Genomic DNA, 20,620 nt, shown 5'->3' with positions numbered 1-20,620 from the left:
GTAGGTCAAGGGTCGTCGATTCATACCAAAATATTTTGGAAAAAATAGGTAGGTCAAGTGTTATAACGTTCGTAAAAGCCAGTTACTTATTCGCCGTTGAGGGCGTAGACGCAAAAAAGTTCGCGGAACTGGGATGGCAAATGGTAGAGTAGGTCAATGGTCATCGATCCATACAAAAATATTTTTAAAAAATTAAGTAGGTCAAGTGTTATAACGTTCGTTAAAGCCAGTTACTTATTCGCCGTAGCGTATACGCAAAAAAAAGTTCGAGGAACTGGTGTGGCAAATGATAAAGTAGGTCAAGGGTCATCGATCCATACCAAAATATTTTTTAAAAATTAAGTATGTCAAGTATTATAACGTTCGTAAAGCCAGTTACTTATTCGCCGTAGAGGGCGTAGACGCAAAAAAGTTCGCGGAACTGGGTGGCAAATGGTAAAGTAGATCAAGGGTCATCGATTCATACCAAAATATTTTGGAAAAATTAAGTAGGTCAAGTGTTATAACGTTCATTAAAGCCAGTTACTTATTCGCCGTTGAGGGCGTAGACGCAAACAAGTTCGCGGAACTGGGGTGGCAAATGGTAGAGTAGGTCAAGGGTCATCGATTCATACCAAAATATTTTGAAAAAATTAAGTAGGTCAAGTGTTATAACGTTCGTAAAGCCAGTTACTTATTCGCCGTAGAGGGCGTAGATGCAAAAAAGTTCGCGGAACTGGGGTGGCAAATGGTAGAGTAGGTCAAGGGTCATCGATTCATACCAAAATATTTTGGAAAAATTAAGTAGGTCAAGTGTTATAACGTTCGTTAAAGCCAGTTACTTATTCGCCGTAGAGGGCGTAGATGCAAAAAAGTTCGCGGAACTGGGGTGGCAAATGGTAAAGTAGGTCAAGGGTCGTCGATTCATACCAAAATATTTTGGAAAAAATAGGTAGGTCAAGTGTTATAACGTTCGTAAAAGCCAGTTACTTATTCGCCGTTGAGGGCGTAGACGCAAAAAAGTTCGCGGAACTGGGATGGCAAATGGTAGAGTAGGTCAATGGTCATCGATCCATACAAAAATATTTTTAAAAAATTAAGTAGGTCAAGTGTTATAACGTTCGTTAAAGCCAGTTACTTATTCGCCGTAGCGTATACGCAAAAAAAAGTTCGAGGAACTGGTGTGGCAAATGATAAAGTAGGTCAAGGGTCATCGATCCATACCAAAATATTTTTTAAAAATTAAGTATGTCAAGTATTATAACGTTCGTAAAGCCAGTTACTTATTCGCCGTAGAGGGCGTAGACGCAAAAAAGTTCGCGGAACTGGGTGGCAAATGGTAAAGTAGATCAAGGGTCATCGATTCATACCAAAATATTTTGGAAAAATTAAGTAGGTCAAGTGTTATAACGTTCATTAAAGCCAGTTACTTATTCGCCGTTGAGGGCGTAGACGCAAACAAGTTCGCGGAACTGGGGTGGCAAATGGTAGAGTAGGTCAAGGGTCATCGATTCATACCAAAATATTTTGAAAAAATTAAGTAGGTCAAGTGTTATAACGTTCGTAAAGCCAGTTACTTATTCGCCGTAGAGGGCGTAGATGCAAAAAAGTTCGCGGAACTGGGGTGGCAAATGGTAGAGTAGGTCAAGGGTCATCGATTCATACCAAAATATTTTGGAAAAATTAAGTAGGTCAAGTGTTATAACGTTCGTTAAAGCCAGTTACTTATTCGCCGTAGAGGGCGTAGATGCAAAAAAGTTCGCGGAACTGGGGTGGCAAATGGTAAAGTAGGTCAAGGGTCGTCGATTCATACCAAAATATTTTGGAAAAAATAGGTAGGTCAAGTGTTATAACGTTCGTAAAAGTCAGTTACTTATTCGCCGTTGAGGGCGTAGACGCAAAAAAGTTCGCGGAACTGGGATGGCAAATGGTAGAGTAGGTCAATGGTCATCGATCCATACAAAAATATTTTTAAAAAATTAAGTAGGTCAAGTGTTATAACGTTCGTTAAAGCCAGTTACTTATTCGCCGTTGAGAGCGTAGACGCAAAAAAGTTCGCGGAACTGGGATGGCAAATGGTAGAGTAGGTCATCGATTCATACCAAAATATTTTGAAAAAAATAAGTAATTCCGTCTTCCCAGGAAAAATTTCTTGGAAATCTGTCTTATCTCGTGCAATTTTTTTTTCTACAGACTTTATAAAAACTAGAAAATGCCCTATTCAAAATCAGATTTTATTAATCTTCATTTTTCATGTTGTTGGGGGACAATACATCTAGAACTAATATTGAACACATTAAACTAAACTAAAGCATGGTCTCTCCATAATATTAAATTCAATGGATGAATCACAAATGGGAGGAACATATTATATTTCATAAGTTGATGCAAACCATATTTAATTAAAAATGTATGATTAGCATTAAAATCGTAATTTGTATTGATTTGTTGTGATTATCTTGTCAAATCACCTTTTTGGTAATGAGACATTTAAATTATAAATATTGAAATAAAATAATTGAATCATATTTACAAAAATTAATATATTTACAACATTTTTATACAATACAATTCAATGCATATGGAAACTATTAATAAAGGAATAACACTATAACATAAACCATATCGTTGCTATTCTTTCAATAAACTATTAATAAAGGAATAACACTATAACATAAACCATATCGTTGCTATTCTTTCAATAAACTATTAATAAAGGAATAACACTATAACATAAACCATATCGTTGCTATTCTTTCAATAAACTATTAATAAAGGAATAACACTATAACATAAACCATATCGTTGCTATTCTTTCAATAAACTATTAATAAAGGAATAACACTATAACATAAACCATATCGTTGCTATTCTTTCAATACCTTGTATCTTGCATATGGAAACTATTAATAAAGGAATAACACTATAACATAAACCATATCGTTGCTATTCTTTCAATACCTTGTATCTTGACAGAAAATTATCTTACAGGAAGAAATTCATAATTTATATATGTAATGAAATGAAAAAAACAATAATAATAAAAAGATTAAATTAATGATTATTTTTAATTTTTTCACTTACTGTAACTATTATTATTATTTATTTTGTTATCTGTATACCAACATACATGGTATTGAATACAATTCAAGAAAATATAAGTGTTTCCCATGCAGGTATATTTTATCATATATAACAGAGATGTGGAAATACACACATTATCAGCATAAGTAGTTTTAAAAACTTGTACAGTATTATAAAACATATACAACTAAAAAAACACCCCTAAATTTCCTACTTTCTCATGAGCTGGATCATCATTGTTTGAAACCTCTGACAACATAGTGGGTACAATAATAGTGCCTAAGAAGTTTTGAAAGAATAGCAATAATAAACAATAAAGCAAATGCTTTTTTAACTGTAGGTTAGGGTTAGTTCTTATGTTATTGTTAAGTGCAGTTCTCCGGCGGAATATAATATTAAATTATATTAAAATAAATTTTCCCTCTAATCAACAAAACATGCCTGAAAGCATTGTCGGATGACTCAAATTGATGATGTCATCAATGTCATTTTCTAATTTCATCTTTAAAAAACATCTAAAGGCTTTAATTGTCATAAGGGCAAACCAAGTCATCCAGGCATGTGGTGTGCCATCTAATGTATAAATGAACTCTGTCTAACAGTACTGCCATCTGATGAAATGTAGTGTGCCATCTAATGTATAAATGAACTCTGTCTAACAGTACTGCCATCTGATGAAATGTAGTGTGCCATCTAATGTATAAATGAACTCTGTCTAACAGTACTGCCATCTGATGAAATGTGGTGTGCCATCTAATGTATAAATGAACTCTGTCTAACAGTACTGCCATCTGATGAAATGCGGTGTGCCATCTAATGTATAAATGAACTCTGTCTAACAGTACTGCCAACTGATGAAATGTGGTGTGCCATCTAATGTATAAATGAACTCTGTCTAACAGTACTGCCATCTGACAAGGACGAGTGATCATATCATCTGTGCATCAGTACATCATTTTCCAGTTGGATCTCATCCATAAGTGATCTCTCTAATACTATAACATCTGAAGGATGAATGAGTACACATCCAATCAATATTCTGTTTAAATATAGTCTTAATAATTAAATTCTTTTTTCAAATGTTGAAATGTCAATGATTTATATTGTTTTGTTGCAAGAAACTCTGAAATGTAATGCCAAATAATGGTCGAATCATACTTAATGAAATGACACACTTAAAATTACCTGGTGAATTTCTTTATATTCGATGGTGATATCTCAAATGTCAATGAGCTGTCCAACCTTGGGTGACGTCATCTGAATAATTGAGGAACTATCACTACCAGTTACTGGAGAGTGCATGTGGTTGATGGCAGGTTTATAATTCTCTTGCATTGGAGATGACAGCATTAAAATTGAATCATCACCATCATCTATCAGCATCAAATTTAATAACGAAATATATAAATAACTAAAGCAGCATGTAAACATTTGTATGCTTTTTAAATTTTGTGACAATAAATTGAATCTTGTTCGTCTATTGTATACACTATATATTCAATATCGTTTTAACCATATTGATGTAAACATCAGGCTGATGTGTGGTAGAACACCTACATTGAATGTTTTATTGGCTACAATATATATAATCAGTGATAAACAGAATAAATAAAATTAATCCCACACACATCACTTCAGAATTCAAGTTTGTATACAAATTATTTTTTGTTCAAAGATTTATCAATAATATTCATGAATAAATATCTCAAACAGTTTCACTTTCACAAATTACAAATATTTAAAAAAAGATTTACCTAGAAGATCAAAATCAGAGCTTTTGTTCCATTCGTCATCATCAAAGAGGATTAACCGTTCATCTGCATCATCATGAAGACTGCTAGAAACTGAAGATTCAAGACGGTCTGGTGATTTTGTTAGGTGTATTGGCGATTTGATGTCTGAATTCAGCTTTAACCTTTCTAGTAATGAAACGGTTGCATCATGCTTTGTGATATCAAATGGAGAATCATGATCAAGTATTTCCATTTCTCCATGTCTTTGTAAATTCACTGGTGTCATGCCAGGTGAGAAGTGATGCAAAACGTCCTCTACTGGTCTTAATTTATCCAAATCAAAACATTCATCTTCTGAAAAAATTAAACTTAAATTGTTTCTCTTTTCAGTTGATTTTACAAAGCTTAAAACTTGACTTTCATCTTTGTTTATTAACACATTATCATTAATGCTTTCTTGACAATCGTCAGAGAAGTGAACACTCTTTTGTGAGTCACCACTATGAGTCCGGTATTTCAATGTACTTTTTGTCACACTTTCATCAGATAATTCACTACTTCTAACTGACAACCTTGTTTGAAGATGATCATTTGCTATGATTCCATCAGATAAGTCACTGCCTGGTGATGATGAACTCCCCACAGGCATTTCACTAAATGATTTCATTGATCGGGCATGCAGTTCGTTTTCAATTGACAGTGGGGTTTTTAACAAATTACTAGTATGAATACTCTCCGTAATGGGAGAATCTACAGAACTGTCCTTTCGTGCTTCCAGTCGCTGTCTTGATCTTAGAGGTAAAATCGGTGTTTTTGATGCAAAGATTTCTGAAAGATCACTTTGAAAATCATTTAGTCCTTCTGGAGTTGCTAAAAGTGGAGAATCTAATGTTTGTAATTCTAAATCTAATTTTGGATGAAACTCTTTCATTTTATCAACTTGAGGCATGGCCTGGGAATTCTTTTCAACAAAATTGATGGGCGATTCTTTATGACTGTAACTACTGCTATTCTGGACATCAATTAGCTTTTCTGTTGGCACATTCTTTTCTACAGGAAATTCTTTCGACACAGATGTTTTTTCAGAAAACTCTGAGGAACCAAGTTTCTGAACATTTGGGGAATCCATTAAACTATCTACAAAATTAAAATGATTGTATATTATTATAACATAAATATTCCACTCTTGGTAATGTCTGTTTGATCCCAAAAATACAGGTGAGAACTAACCCTAACCCATTTCAGCACACAGCCTTAAACCCATGATAATTGTACAGTTTAAATTAAATATTGGGAAAATTATATTGTTTATCAAGAATCTGTTTTGAACACATAACTTTGGGATTAAAAGGGCAAGATACAGTGCCACTACCTCCATACAGTGTCATTATAGTGTGTCAACTTACCATCAAAAAGCTTTTTAGTTGGCATCATCGAGTTCATTTCATTATCTTCTTCCATTTTTTCAGTATTTTCTGGAGTTCGACCAAGTTTGTCTCTGGTAGTAAAGGGAGTCGTTGCTAATGCAGCCAGTGGGTCATCTAAGGCCAGTGGTGTATTGCCATCTTCAGCTGTTCCAGCCACAGCATTAGCAATCTATCACAATAAACATTAATATCAATACCAGTGGCTAAATCCAATATCAAGATTACACTGAGAATATATCTTGGATCTGTTGAGATCTACAGTAAGACTACAAGAATGAAATGGTCTTAATTCTGAGACAACAAAGTTAGGTCTAACACTGAGTTCTTTCCATTGGTCTTCAGGTTGTGTGAGTTAGTTAGGTCTAACACTGAGTTCTTTCCATTGGTCTTCAGGTTGTGTGAGTTAGTTAGGTCTAACACTGAGTTCTTTCCATTGGTCTTCAGGTTGTGTGAGTTAGTTAGGTCTAACACTGAGTTCTTTCCATTCGTCTTCAGGTTGTGTGAGTTTAGGTCTAACACTGAGTTCTTTCCATTGGTCTTCAGGTTGTGTGAGTTTAGGTCTAACACTGAGTTCTTTCCATTCGTCTTCAGGTTGTGTGAGTTAGTTAGGTCTAACACTGAGTTCTTTCCATTCGTCTTCAGGTTGTGTGAGTTTACAATACAGTATGGAATACATTTAAGGGCCTGTTTTTGTACCAGTTTTTAAAATGGTTTTAAAAAAACTTCTGGGGCACTAGAAATGGCAGTGCCGACAAACTGTTTTTTTCTGATAAAGTTAAAATAAACACAATCATAGCCTTAAAACAATCACCAATAAAACCAAATTGGTTAAAAAAATAGGCTGCAACATTATCTTGTTATAACAAATTACTAAAACATTTTTAGCAGTATAGTATGCCTACTAAGAGAGCTATAACAATAAAAATATAATCACACACCTGCTCTGCAAGAATCAAATGAGCAGCAGCAGCAGTTGACTTAGCTGTTGACATTACTGGTGTTCTTGTATGAATTTCATGTCTTATAGCTGGTCTTCTTGCGCTCCAATCTGGTTTTCTGTTAATGGAAGCATTGAAGTCACTAATTGGTGTGGCAACTACAGTTGTTATGCTGTCCATATACACTGGATTGTCTTCAGCTATTTTTCTGTTGTTCGTTGTGGCAGCTTTGATTGCTGATTTTGGATGATGGTGGTTACGATGCTCTCTTTTTGGCTGTAATGCAGGATAAATTATGGTAAATTTTTTTTTTTCATTATGATTGATGACTACAGGTTATCTTGGTCTCTGTTCAACAAAGTGTTATCAAAAATGTGTTTTGGTGAACTTAAAAGCTACGATATATCTTTGAACATGTCATGAACACAAACAAGAAAGACAAACAAAATTGGATTTTCTGAACATATATATATAATCGAGTTTGAACAATACCATGAAAGCCTCAGTGGTCTAATGGTTAGGACAGCTGCATATCAAGCAGACGGTCCGAGTTCGAGTCTCGGTTGGGTCGACTTTTTCTCATTCTCACAGATTTCCTCATCTTTATCGTTTCAAATTAATTAATTAAATTTCAGTATATCACCGGGCGGTTTAGAATTAATGTTCTTTGCCTGATGTGTTTATATATATATACAGTACATCAGAAATTCAAAATCATTACTACACTATTTCATTATTTCTGCCAACCTGGACTTCAATAAAAGGTACTGTATTATCAAAGCATGCAATCAAAGGCGATATTAAAAAAAGATGATTATTGAAGACTAAACCTTTTTCTTGAAGTCTGTATTAATCATGCCCTTTCTACTGTCTCTGTTAGCCTTCACTGTTTGGTTTCCGATTGTTTGATGCCAACTCTTACGATTTGACCCCTTTGGGGTTACCATATGCTGCTTTAGTGGTTGACAGTGGATTGGTGTTGACTGGGCCTTAGATGGTGCCGATTTTACTCTTTTTCTTTCTTCTATGCCACTACCCTCAACGGTTTTAATTGGTTTCGGCAATTTGGAACTAAAAACAAAATATAATTATTTTAAAGCTCAGGTACAGGCATGAATTTTAAATATAATATCTGGTTAATTGTACATAAATCAAATATTTGTAACAGAAATCAAGACGAAAAAACATGAATTTCCCTTAATACGGTCAAATACAAAATTTGGCAAAATTCTGCCATAAAAAACAGGAAGACTTCTTTTCAGTAGTTAGGTAGTTTAACCTAATGTAATAACATGTCTGGTGACTCCCTAGAAGGTGAAAAAAGATGGTGGATATACGGTGGATAATTTTTGCTATAGCATGAAAATAAAAATCTGAAGTTGAATAAAAATACCAGAAATGTAAAATTCAAGTTATATTACCTATATTTAGTCATCTGATAACATTTTTTAACACACCGTTTATTTTTCATAGCTTTTTAAAATGCCTCTCTATTTACCACATTTGTGTACAAAAGAATAGAGATTTTACTGTGTAATTTGAACTATCCCCCCACTGATAAGAAAGTGCTTATTTTCAATAAGCTCGTGTAACACAAATAAAATCCCAAAAAATTATGAAACATAGGGGAAACTATAGATTGATAATTATTGGAATGTATGATCAATAGAAATTTTTTGCCCGCACCTGGCCTTTAAGTCTGCGAGGGCCATCTTGGAAGTGGTCCAACTGTATTCTGGAAAACTGGTATCAGCTCAAATTAAAGCTCAAATTGATATTTTAAAACAATTGTTACTTGTGAACTTTAGTTTTTACAATATGTATGGCTCTTTTTACAATGAATGTTAAAATGTAAATTTTAAAATAAGTTTATAGTATTTTCAAACCCAATATTGGTCATCAAGTGCTTGGCAGTGCTGACTGGTGTTCCTTGTTCTAGGCCTGCATGTTTCAAAGCCTCTTTATCAATTACACTTCTCAGAAGAGTAGTTGCTTCTGGTGTATCCACTACAAAACAAAGTTATATATGTATATGGTAATGCCTTCTATCATGTAAATCACATTTATTACACTGCTATGTACATAAGGTGACAATTTTTAAAATCGTGGTTTTTTTTACTATACAATAAAACATAGAAATGAATAGCTATTCTTATACAATTTTGACAAATATTTACATTCATAATAGCCTTTTTTCATGAAATTATCTCATTTTTACAAGAAAATTGGTTCTGCCCCAATTTTAAATAGCAAAAACGCCAAGAAGCTCATGAATATTAATAAGCTCTATAGAAATTCCCTAACCACTGAAAAAATGTTTTAAGCCTCAAACAAGACAAATTATCAACGTATTCTATTTTTTTAAATCAGGTTACATTGGTAAATTTTACTTTGAGCATTTATTTTCTCTTCATCAACATTAGTTGACAAGGTGAACAATGTTAGAAATGTAATTATTGGCTTAAAGTAGAAAGTATGCTTACAAATATCTGGAGACCTTTGCAGCAGTGTACGTGCTAGTTCCTTTGGAGTAGCATCTCTTAAAATTGTGTCTGGTTGAAATGATACTGGTGGTGTTGATGGTAGCAGAGTAAGATTATCAAACTGAAAGATCAGTCAATTCAGCAATATTAGAAGACTTCAGAATATATATACTATACGAGCGGGTCAAACGGCCGAGCGGTTAAGGCAGGGGTGTCATTTATTGTACCTAAAGGGCCGACTTGCTTTTAGTTTTGGTGGTGGAACAATTCTTCTCAGATAAGGACTTAACCACTGTTTGAAATTTGAAAACATAATTTTACTTATTTTAATGTAACGGTTTTTCGACATGAGTAGTTTTTTTTTTGTTTTTTTTTTTTAATGCTACCCACTTGTTTGTGGCACTTTTACAGGATCGTCCATTATACTATAGAGGAAAGTCCCCAAACCTTTGACTTTTTTCTTACAGTGTTCACAGTTCAACCATTGTTAATTGATACAATTTATATTATTCTGTTACTATTTATATCATTTTTTCATTGTTAAAACTTATATCCAAGTAAAGTGGTAAGGGCCTGTGGTTAATTAAGCACCACTGTCTTTAGGGAGATGAATAAGATCAGCTGATGAAAACACAACACACTAATATTAAATAGGCCAAAAAACCCAAACAAATAGTAATGAATATGCCAGAATTGTATCGGAAATGTTTTAAACCACATTTGATGGAGTATTATTATTGGATATCAATATGACCAGAATTTCTACTTGAAAAAGTTTAAAAATACTGGAGTGGAATGGGGTGGGCATTTGTAACTAAACTTAAAGTATAAACCATTTACGATTACACCATGTAAACATCAAATTACTTGTATGAATTTTACATACCATATTTTTAGAAGAACCTAAGAAGGGATGTTGTTTTAATGTACTATCCTCCAGAGTTTCAATCTGCTCTGTAAGGTTTGCTATAGACTCCTTAAGCTCTGGTAATAACTCAACTGATAGATTTGATCTGTATAAAAAGAATATAATTTAATGCAATACAAAATAAGAAAAGAAAAGTTTATTTTACCCTAACTATTGAACATTTTGAATTAACAATTGTACTTGGTTAAGACATAATTGGTGTAGACTGGCAGCCTACTATGGTAAAGAAATATAAAATAAGTGGTATAGACTGGCAGCCTACTATGGTAAAGAAATATAAAATAAGTGGTATAGACTGGCAGCCTACTATGGTAAAGAAATAAAAAATAAGTGGTGTAGACTGGCAGCCTACTATGGCAAAGAAATATAAAATAAGTGGTATAGACTGGCAGCCTACTACCTTAATGCCTGTGTGTTCACCAGGTGAGTGTGATGATCATGAACTTGTCTAATTACAGTTGGTGAAAGTTCTCCAAAATCAGGTAATGATGCTGAAATTAATTAAAACTAAAGTAAAAATCAATTTAATTAATTAATTTGTAATTATCATTTTATAATTGTTGGTTGACTACTTTGTTTGTTACTGACATTTTTCAAAACCTTCAAATGTGTAGTGCGACACTAACCTTCATTTCAGTTTACAATACAACAATAAAACATATTGAAAAATCACTTTGTATTTTGGGTTTGTTTGTAATAATTAGGATTAAATTTGAAAAATACCACAGACTATAATATAACAAAATAATAAATAAAATTAATAAAAACAATTTTAAATAAACTTGTATTTGGAATTATTTCACATTTAAAAAATGACAGGTGAGGTTTTGTCACTAGCTCAAAATCAGTTGGAAAAAATATCAAACCATAACTATACTTAATTGTGAGTAATAACCTTGATTAAGCTGTTCCAAGTATAAATGAAGTGATAAGTTAGCCCTAACCCTAACCCTAACCTTGATTAAGCTGTTCCAAGTATAAATGAAGTGATAAGTTCCATAATTGAATCAGCGTCACCAGATTTAACTTGCCACCTTCGTATGTATTGCTCAAATTTCTCTGAAAACAAAATAAGATTGCAATTGACATCACTCATATTGAATAACTAAACATACAGTGCAAATCTATAAACCTACAATACAAATTGCGTTACTAATTGTAAATGTGAGGAAAATAAGCTGTGTTTACAACCTAAGGGCTGAATTGTACACTGGTACAACAGACAACAACAGCGGTTGAGGTGGACATAAGGGTTACCCTCTACCCTCAGAAAGATGCACAAAAACCAGATGTGTAACACTGCACCTCCAGGTTTAAATCCATAAAGCTGCCACCAAATGGCGCTCAAACAACAACAGTGGTTGAGGTGGACATAAGGGTTACCCTTTACCCTCAGAAAGATGCACAAAAACCAGATGTGTAACACTGCACCTCCAGGTTTAAATCCGTATGTAAACAAGACTTCTATCAGAAACACTTGACCTTGCATTTAATTTATTTACCAAGTATTATAAATTGATAATATTAAAGGATAAATTCTTATAATTGACTCACTCTTTGTAACTCCTTTTCACACTCTCTTAGCAGCATTTCAGGAATGTGTATGTGGATATTGCTGGCATCCAATTTGAAACGATTTGCAGCACCATCTAAAATTGATTGCAACACATCACGCTCTGGTTTTTGTACATTGTAAAGTTCATTTACAGACTTCCACAGCTCACGAACCTATATGAAACAAACATGAAAAATGAAGATAAGACTGAATACTGAATAGGGTTATTTTGTAATTTTTAATAAAGTTAATCACAAAATGGCATATTCAACAAAAAAAATTATTTTTCATGAAGGAAAATATATCTTTAAAGACATTTCACATTTGGAATGGTGGCACTAACTTGAATGTTGAACTGAACTGAAGATTGTGAACATGCCTGCTGCAAGGGGTAATGCATGATTGAGAGATTGAAAAACATGCCTGCTGCAAGGGGTAGTGTATGATTGAGAGATAGTCAACATGCCTACTGTAAGGGGTAGTGCACGATTAAGAGATTGTCAACATTCCTGCTGAAAGGGGTAGTGCATGATTGAGAGATTGTGAACATGCCTGCTGCAAGGAGTAGTGCATGATTAAGAGATTGAATGTGAACATGCCTGCTGCAAGGGGCAGTGCATGATTAAGAGATTGAATGTGAACATGCCTGCTGCAAGAGGTAGTGCATGATTGAGAGATTGAATGTGAACATGCCTGCTGCAAGGAGTAGTGCATGATTAAGAGATTGAATGTGAACATGCCTGCTGCAAGAGGTAGTGCATGATTGAATGTGAACATGCCTGCTGCAAGGGGTAGTGCATGATTGAATGTGAACATGCCTGCTGCAAGGGGTAGTGCATGATTGAATGTGAACATGCCTGCTGCAAGAGGTAGTGCATGATTGAGAGATAGTGAACATGCCTGCTGCAAGGGGTAGTGCATGATTGAGAGATAGTGAACATGCCTGCTGCAAGGGGTAATGCATGATTGAGAGATAGTGAACATGCCTGCTGCAAGGGGCAGTGCATGATTAAGAGATTGAATGTGAACATGCCTGCTGCAAGAGGTAGTGCATGATTGAATGTGAACATGCCTGCTGCAAGGGGTAGTGCATGATTGAATGTGAACATGCCTGCTGCAAGGGGTAGTGCATGATTGAATGTGAACATGCCTGCTGCAAGAGGTAGTGCATGATTGAGAGATAGTGAACATGCCTGCTGCAAGGGGTAGTGCATGATTGAGAGATAGTGAACATGCCTGCTGCAAGGGGTAATGCATGATTGAGAGATAGTGAACATGCCTGCTGCAAGGGGCAGTGCATGATTAAGATATTGAATGTGAACATGCCTGCTGCAAGAGGTAGTGCATGATTGAATGTGAACATGCCTGCTGCAAGGGGTAGTGCATGATTGAATGTGAACATGCCTGCTGCAAGGGGTAGTGCATGATTGAATGTGAACATGCCTGCTGCAAGAGGTAGTGCATGATTGAGAGATAGTGAACATGCCTGCTGCAAGGGGTAGTGCATGATTGAGAGATAGTGAACATGCCTGCTGCAAGGGGTAATGCATGATTGAGAGATAGTGAACATGCCTGCTGCAAGAGGTAGTGCATGATTGAATGTGAACATGCCTGCTGCAAGGAGTAGTGCATGATTGAGAGATAGTGAACATGCCTACTGCAAGGGGTAGTGCATGATTGAGAGATAGTCAACATGCCTACTGCAAGGGGTAGTGCATGATTGAGAGATTGTCAACATGCCTGTTGCAAGGGGTAGTGCATGATTGAGAGATAGTGAACATGCCTACTGCAAGGGGCAGTGAATGAGATTGAGAGATTGTCAACATGCCTGCTGCAAGGGGTAGTGTATGATTGAGAGATTGTGAACATGCCTGCTGCAAGGGGCAGTGCATGATTGAGAGATAGTGAACATGCCTGCTGCAAGAAGTAGTGCATGATTAAGAGATTGTCAACACGCCTGCTGCAAGGGGTAAAGAGAAAATAATATCTTGTTTTACATCACCTTTTGAACTTTCTTTGTTCTTCGTATTGCTTGAACTTCTGGTTCCCCTTCAAAACAATCCCCGGACTGGCGTCGCCTGATTGGAGGCGGACTTCCTCGCTCCTTGGCCAACTGATTCGCTTTATCATACAGATCATGTAATTTTTTTTCCACTCCTCGAATTGATTTTGTTATTGTGCGGTGTTCTTTTGTAAGCTCTCTGAAAGTAAAATTTTGTTGAAGTAACAACTTTTTGACGTTATAATACTTTTAAGAACATAATAAAGTCATATGTTAATAGTTTTGTTAATTTTTAATTGTGTAAACATCAAATATGCTTAATTGTAATTCACAAATAAAATACTGAATTTACAAAAATATTAGTTATCTTAAATAACTTACGCAGCATAATCGAGCCACTGGTCCTGCATGGCTGTTGTTTCCTGTAATTGGTCCAAGAAACGTTTACGATGACGTACTACTGATGCACCTACCGTCTTAGCCATCACACCACCCAGATGTATTGAAGAAGGAACCAAACGAGGGCGTTGCAATAAATCTCTACCTTTTAGCCCTAAAATATTACAATGGAAATTATATTTTAGTGTCGTTAACACATTTATGTATTAAGGGATAGGATATAGGATGTAATAAATACAATAAATAGTTTTGCTTTCTCTGTAATTTAATTGGGGAGAGTTGAATTTATGATTATGTGAATATGTTGCAAAAAACACAATATAAAATAACATAGGCCTGCTTTTATCATGATTGTGTGTCTTTAACCCTATATATTACAAATACCTGAATTGTGAGAACTGCTTGCAGGGTGCTTCACCACTAGACCCAACCACGGGACATTAACATCTCCCAGTGTAGTGTTGTTAGCTGCACTCCTGATCCATCTCTCTCAACTTTCTCCTGGTACTCAAACCTCTAAAGAAAGCCGAACCAACTTACCATGTGATGATCTAGCCACTGTAAGAAGGACATGAGCTGACAGATGAAGGAGGAGGCTGTAAAACTTGTCACCAGATGGAGACATCAACAATGAGGGCGATATTCTTGGAAGGTAAGCCTCATGATCATCCTATAAAAAGTAATACATGTGATGTATCAGGGTAAAATATTTGATCTGTGATCTCTTAACCTACTGTATCTTTTACATATTGTGTCACGTGACGATGACAATATTGAAAGCAACTCAATGTATAAAGCTCTGTCTAAACTACCACGACATCATATCACTACCATAAAGCAACTCAATGTATAAAGCTCTGTCTAAACTACCAACGACATCATATCACTACCATAAAGCAACTCAATGTATAAAGCTCTGTCTAAACTACCAACGACATCATATCACTACCATAAAGCAACTCAATGTATAAAGCTCTGTCTAAACTACCAACGACATCATATCACTACCATAAAGCAACTCAATGTATAAAGCTCTGTCTAAACTACCAACGACATCATATCACTACCATAAAGCAACTCAATGTATAAAGCTCTGTCTAAACTACCAACGACATCATATCACTACCATAAAGCAACTCAATGTATAAAGCTCTGTCTAAACTACCAACGACATCATATCACTACCATAAAGCAACTCAATGTATAAAGCTCTGTCTAAACTACCAACGACATCATATCACTACCATAAAGCAACTCAATGTATAAAGCTCTGTCTAAACGGCTACCAACGACATCATATCACTACCATATTTGGGCGCTTTTTTTTGTCAAACTAATTTGATAGTGTAGACAAAGCTTTTTTAAGCTGCTTTTAGCCGAAGACTATTGATCACATCAATTATTTTAAATATACCTTAGTTATTTCTGTGAGCCAATGTGTAACAGCTCTCCGGAAAAGCTGATCCTGTTTTTTGTCACAAATAGGATAACACACTCTATGAAAATGAAAAACCAATTAAAAGACTTTAGGCTAATAAAATAACATCATACATTTGTATTATTGTGCTTTAGGGAATTTATATAGTTATATATTGACACTGGCAATTACCTGTACTTTTGGGTGTTAAGCAGATATGGTACATATTATAGCCACCAGTAGTGGCATTTGTTAGGTACAAGATACAAGATACAAGATACAAGATAACTTTATTGTCAAAATTGCTAACAATTTCGAGATATGTTTTGTACCTGAGTAGAATAAATAATATGATGTGATAACAATAAAAATAAATACAAATGATACAAGTGACTATCTTGAAAAGTTTTTGTTAAATAAATTGCATGCTATGTACATTGGTGAAAATCTGAAACGGTTTGTGGATATTTTTTTCTGTGTCAGTCTAACCCTTCCTGATCTACTTATAATGATGTCTGAATGTAATGGGTGTGATGGGTCTTGCATAATTGTGTCAAATTTTTGAAGTATGAGTGTATTAAACATTTCATCTAAAGGTTTCACTTCTACACCGATAACTCTGCTGGCCTTATTTACTAATCTCTGAATTTGACTTTTACTGTTTACATTGATATGAGAAAACCAAACAATAATACAATAAGAAATGATTGATTGAACAACAGAGGAATAAAACATATGAATGAGATGAGAACTAACATAGGGCCTATAGGTTTAACTTTGATACGACAACTTTTATCAGATGCAGCCTGATTTACTGTATTAGTTATTATTACATTAAGTATCATTTTTTCCATACTTAAAACATACCTAAATCTTTCTTTAGCTAAGGCTGGGTTCAGACGATTCAGCAGAAAATGCATAACGACTTCAAACGCCTTCTTGTTGGGCATTGCAAACATGTCTCTGTAATGAATACAAATACATAATTTGAGGTGGAGTTTTTAAAATATTCAGAACATGGTCTATGTGAGTAAGTGGCCGAGTGGTTAAGATGGTGGAAACGCAATGCGCAGCCATAATATTGGTAAGGGTACAAGACTCACTTGCTTTATAGTTTTGGTGGTAGAACAAGTCTTCTCGGATAAGGACAATAAACCATAGGCCCTGTGTAGCACTTTAAAAAACCTAGTACATCTTCCGAAATGTGTATAGGGTTACCCCAATGCTAGTTCACACACAGCTACTGTCATGGACAGGGGAGGCAGTAGTTGGATGCACTGACAGGACGTGACCCTAAGGGAAGAAGCATGTACATGATGCATTGAATAAAATACTGTAGTTTTTTATCTGTCTGACTTTTATGGTATGCATATAACACTGCATGTCTAGTAGTACTACAGTAGGCATACAGACTTACTCTTCTGTAAAGAACTTAATTAGCTTACTTTGTAAATGGAATAGAGTGTTTTGCTTCCATAGCCCCTGGCTCAAACCCCAAAAGAAGGATGTTGTTAAAGAAAATATTTCTTTGACCTGTAGGGTCAAACTTTCCATCAGCTTTCGTCCGGTTCATTTCATTTAAAATTTCTGGAAAAAAAACATTCATCATGGATTTAGCGATATTGAGCCTAATTTCTTGTCTATGATTATCTCTGTGTCTGTCTGACTGCCCGTTCATTGTTAAATTTCATTTTTAACTTTTGCTTAAAATTAAAGGGTATTTAAATAATGTTTATTGTTGTTTAATGATTTGCCACAAATAATACATGTATTCTTAATATCATTAATTATTTATAAATTTGGATTGTGGTCAAACTAACTCTAGATATAGACTTTATATATAAATGAAGGTTTTATGTATGTTTAAAACAATGTAAGTACTGTATTGTCGGATGAATATACATACATTGACAGAAAACTTCCAACAAATCCTATTAGCTTTTATGCAAACAATGAGGACACCATGAATTGACTTTTATTGCTACAGTACAGTAACACCAAATAGAATACTGAACAGTGAACACTGGATACTGAAAAGCTTTATTTGTCCTTATCATAGTAAATAATAATAGAAATTCTTCTTAAAGATTAGAAAATATATATAAGTACAACAAAAAACAGATATAATAAAATATATAAAAAAAATGAAGATTAATTAAATCAGACTTTGAATATGTTATTTTGTAGTTTTAATAAAGTTAATCACTTCCATAGAAAAAAAACGAAAAAAAAATGTTTTCACTTGTAAAATGACACAATAAATAAATGGTTAAATTCAACCAAAAATCCATTGGCTGGCAGCCATTTTTTGCATTAAATTACATTTTTTCAGGTAAATACATATTTTGTTTCGATCCAATTTTTGGTCAAAGTGGATAACTATTATGTTACATTAAAATGGAATATTCAACAAAAATGTTTTTAAGAATTATTTTTTTAGGGGGACAATACATCTTTAACATTATTGGACAAAAACTTAAATTAAAAACGCTTAAAAAGTTGTAGTTTAAAAAGTTTCATTTACATATTCTTAACTAAAATACAGTATTTTATCAATGGTGATGTGAGTTATATACTGTAGTTTATGGATAACATTTGCAACAAAGGCATAGGCCTAAGTATCTGCTGGTTCTGTTTTATTGGAACTTGTATCCTACCGTCCCGTTTAATTGATGATTGTAATGTAAAGTATTTGTTAAACAGGGTGATCAGTATCCTTAACTATCCAATCAATGTATATGTCATCTAATTGTATCAACGGATATTTAACGATATATTCAGCTCGTTGGCTATGGCTAAGTTTAGGCTAGGCCTACATATAGAGGATATCGGTACAGGGTCCTCCTAAATACCAAGACCTACCAAGACCTACCAAGAACTACCAAGACCTACCAAGACCTGTCAATTTAAAGTGTTAATTTAACGAAATATGATATATATAGACTTCTAATAGCATTTCCAACAATAAAACCTAAATTTTGGCGCTATATAGACACCAAAAATGTTAAATAATCGACAAGCTTCGCGTTCGCGAAACGAACTGAGTTGATGCATACATTGCGTCACAAATGTCCGTATTGCGTCAACTAGTATGACCTACCAAGAACTACCAAGACCTGTCAATTTAAAGTGTTATTTTAACGAAATATAATATATATAGACTTCTAATAGCTTTTCAAACAATAACACCTCAATTGTAGCGCGATATAGACACCAAAAATGGTAAATGTAGGCCTACGACCCAGTAGGCCTATGACAGAGGAGAACTGCGTCGAGTGTCAGTGAGCCATACTAGTTGACGCAATACGGACATTTGTGACGCAATGTATGCATCAACAACTCAGTTCATTTCACGAAGCTTGTCGATTATTTAACATTTTCGTAACATTTTTGGTGTCTATATCGCGCTGAAATTGAGGTTTAATTGTTGGAAATGCTATTAGAAGTCTATATATATCATATTTCGTTAAAATAACACTTTAAATTGACAGGTCTTGGTAGTTCTTGGTAGGTCATACTAGTTGACGCAATACGGACATTTGTGACGCAATGTATGCATCAACTCAGTTCGTTTCGCGAACGCGAAGCTTGTCGATTATTTAACATTTTTGGTGTCTATATCGCGCTAAAATTAAGGTTTTATTGTTGGAAATGCTATTAGAAGTCTATATATATCATATTTCGTTAAATTAACACTTTAAATTGACAGGTCTTGGTAGTTCTTGGTAGGTCTTGGTAGTTCTTGGTAGGTCTTGGTATTTAGGAGGACCCTCGGTACACGGCCGGCCGTCCGGACTCCGGGCGGGGCGGACTCGACTCTCTTCCTCTCGCCTTCTCTCTCATCTGCAGCTGCTTTTATATTTGGTATAGCAATACGCAATACAGTATTTAGCTTAATAACAAAATACTAGGCATATAGTATATACAAAGTAGGATCGTATTTAGGTGTTCAACAAATTTATAAATCTTTAAGTACCTTTTTATATTGTAATTTCACAGCGACAATTTGAAATTTGCCGGCCACCACACGTCACACACAGTCGAGTAGTACGTGTACCCAGCGTTGCCAGCGATAAAATTAAAATTATGCCGCCTCAAAATAAATAACAGATTGGGCCAAATAATTCAAAATCCTCTACAAAATAAAGAGTTACGACATTGGATTATAGTCACGTGATATGCAGATCAATTTGTGTCAAACTTGTCTCCGTTAATGCATGTAAAGTATAGGAGCAAGAAAATACTTTAAACTTTTTCTTATATTTAAAAAAATGGAATTGCACATTTTACGGTGAAATATCGATGTGCACACAGCGGCGTACAGAAGTACTTGCGGCAAAGAATATTGCGCGCGCGTGCGCTAGGCCTAGTAAATTATAAAGTTCGATTGATTGATTTTGGAACGAAACATCCCATAACTACGTCTAATAACAATTATGTAATATTTTCAATTCATAATGCATGCTTTGATGACTAAATAAAATAATAAAGTGTCGTGGATAAATTTGTTAATATATTGAATAGGGTATGAACATATCAAAATAATAAAGGCAAATTATTCCAAATTAAATGATGAACGAGTCTCTGAAAGTTTGTGTCAAAAACACACAGAGAGCCATATACTGTATAAAAAGAAGGGCGAATTTGTGTGTTTTTTGTATTGGTTCATGCTTTG

At 34.5% G+C, this 20,620-nt stretch overlaps 1 protein-coding gene across 1 annotated transcript; it reads right to left on the bottom strand.

The window, feature by feature from the left end:
* Positions 1 to 2,192: 2,192 nt before the first annotated feature.
* Positions 2,193 to 19,978, bottom strand: LOC144854058 (uncharacterized). Its single transcript, XM_078711941.1, has 19 exons — positions 19,922 to 19,978; positions 17,391 to 17,532; positions 16,813 to 16,908; positions 15,943 to 16,024; positions 15,069 to 15,198; positions 14,511 to 14,682; positions 14,130 to 14,328; positions 12,127 to 12,300; positions 11,529 to 11,631; positions 10,973 to 11,063; positions 10,531 to 10,657; positions 9,645 to 9,765; positions 9,048 to 9,168; positions 7,992 to 8,232; positions 7,162 to 7,437; positions 6,203 to 6,392; positions 4,818 to 5,933; positions 4,249 to 4,436; positions 2,193 to 4,067 (listed from the first exon to the last, which is right to left on the bottom strand). The coding sequence occupies exons 2-18, from the start codon at positions 17,516 to 17,518 to the stop codon at positions 4,282 to 4,284; spliced, it is 3,522 nt and encodes a 1,173-aa protein (XP_078568067.1). The 5' UTR covers positions 17,519 to 17,532; positions 19,922 to 19,978; the 3' UTR covers positions 2,193 to 4,067; positions 4,249 to 4,281.
* Between the last annotated feature and the right edge of the window lie 642 nt (positions 19,979 to 20,620).

Source organism: Antedon bifida, chromosome 10 (genome assembly GCF_963402885.1).
Source record: "Antedon bifida chromosome 10, ecAntBifi1.1, whole genome shotgun sequence".
Taxonomy (NCBI): domain Eukaryota; kingdom Metazoa; phylum Echinodermata; class Crinoidea; order Comatulida; family Antedonidae; genus Antedon; species Antedon bifida.
The sequence above is the reverse complement of the archived record's forward strand: the minus strand, read 5'-3'. Positions and strand labels throughout refer to the sequence as shown.

Coding starts and splice junctions, on each gene's coding strand:
- LOC144854058 (XM_078711941.1), bottom strand. CDS start 17,518: ATGAACCGGACGAAAGCTGATGGAAAGTTTGACCCTACAGGTCAAAGA. Junction 15,199..15,942: donor GGCTCACAGAAATAACTAAG/GTATATTTAAAA, acceptor TACTTTTTATAG/GATGATCATGAGGCTTACCT. Junction 7,438..7,991: donor ATACAGACTTCAAGAAAAAG/GTTTAGTCTTCA, acceptor CCTGCATTACAG/CCAAAAAGAGAGCATCGTAA.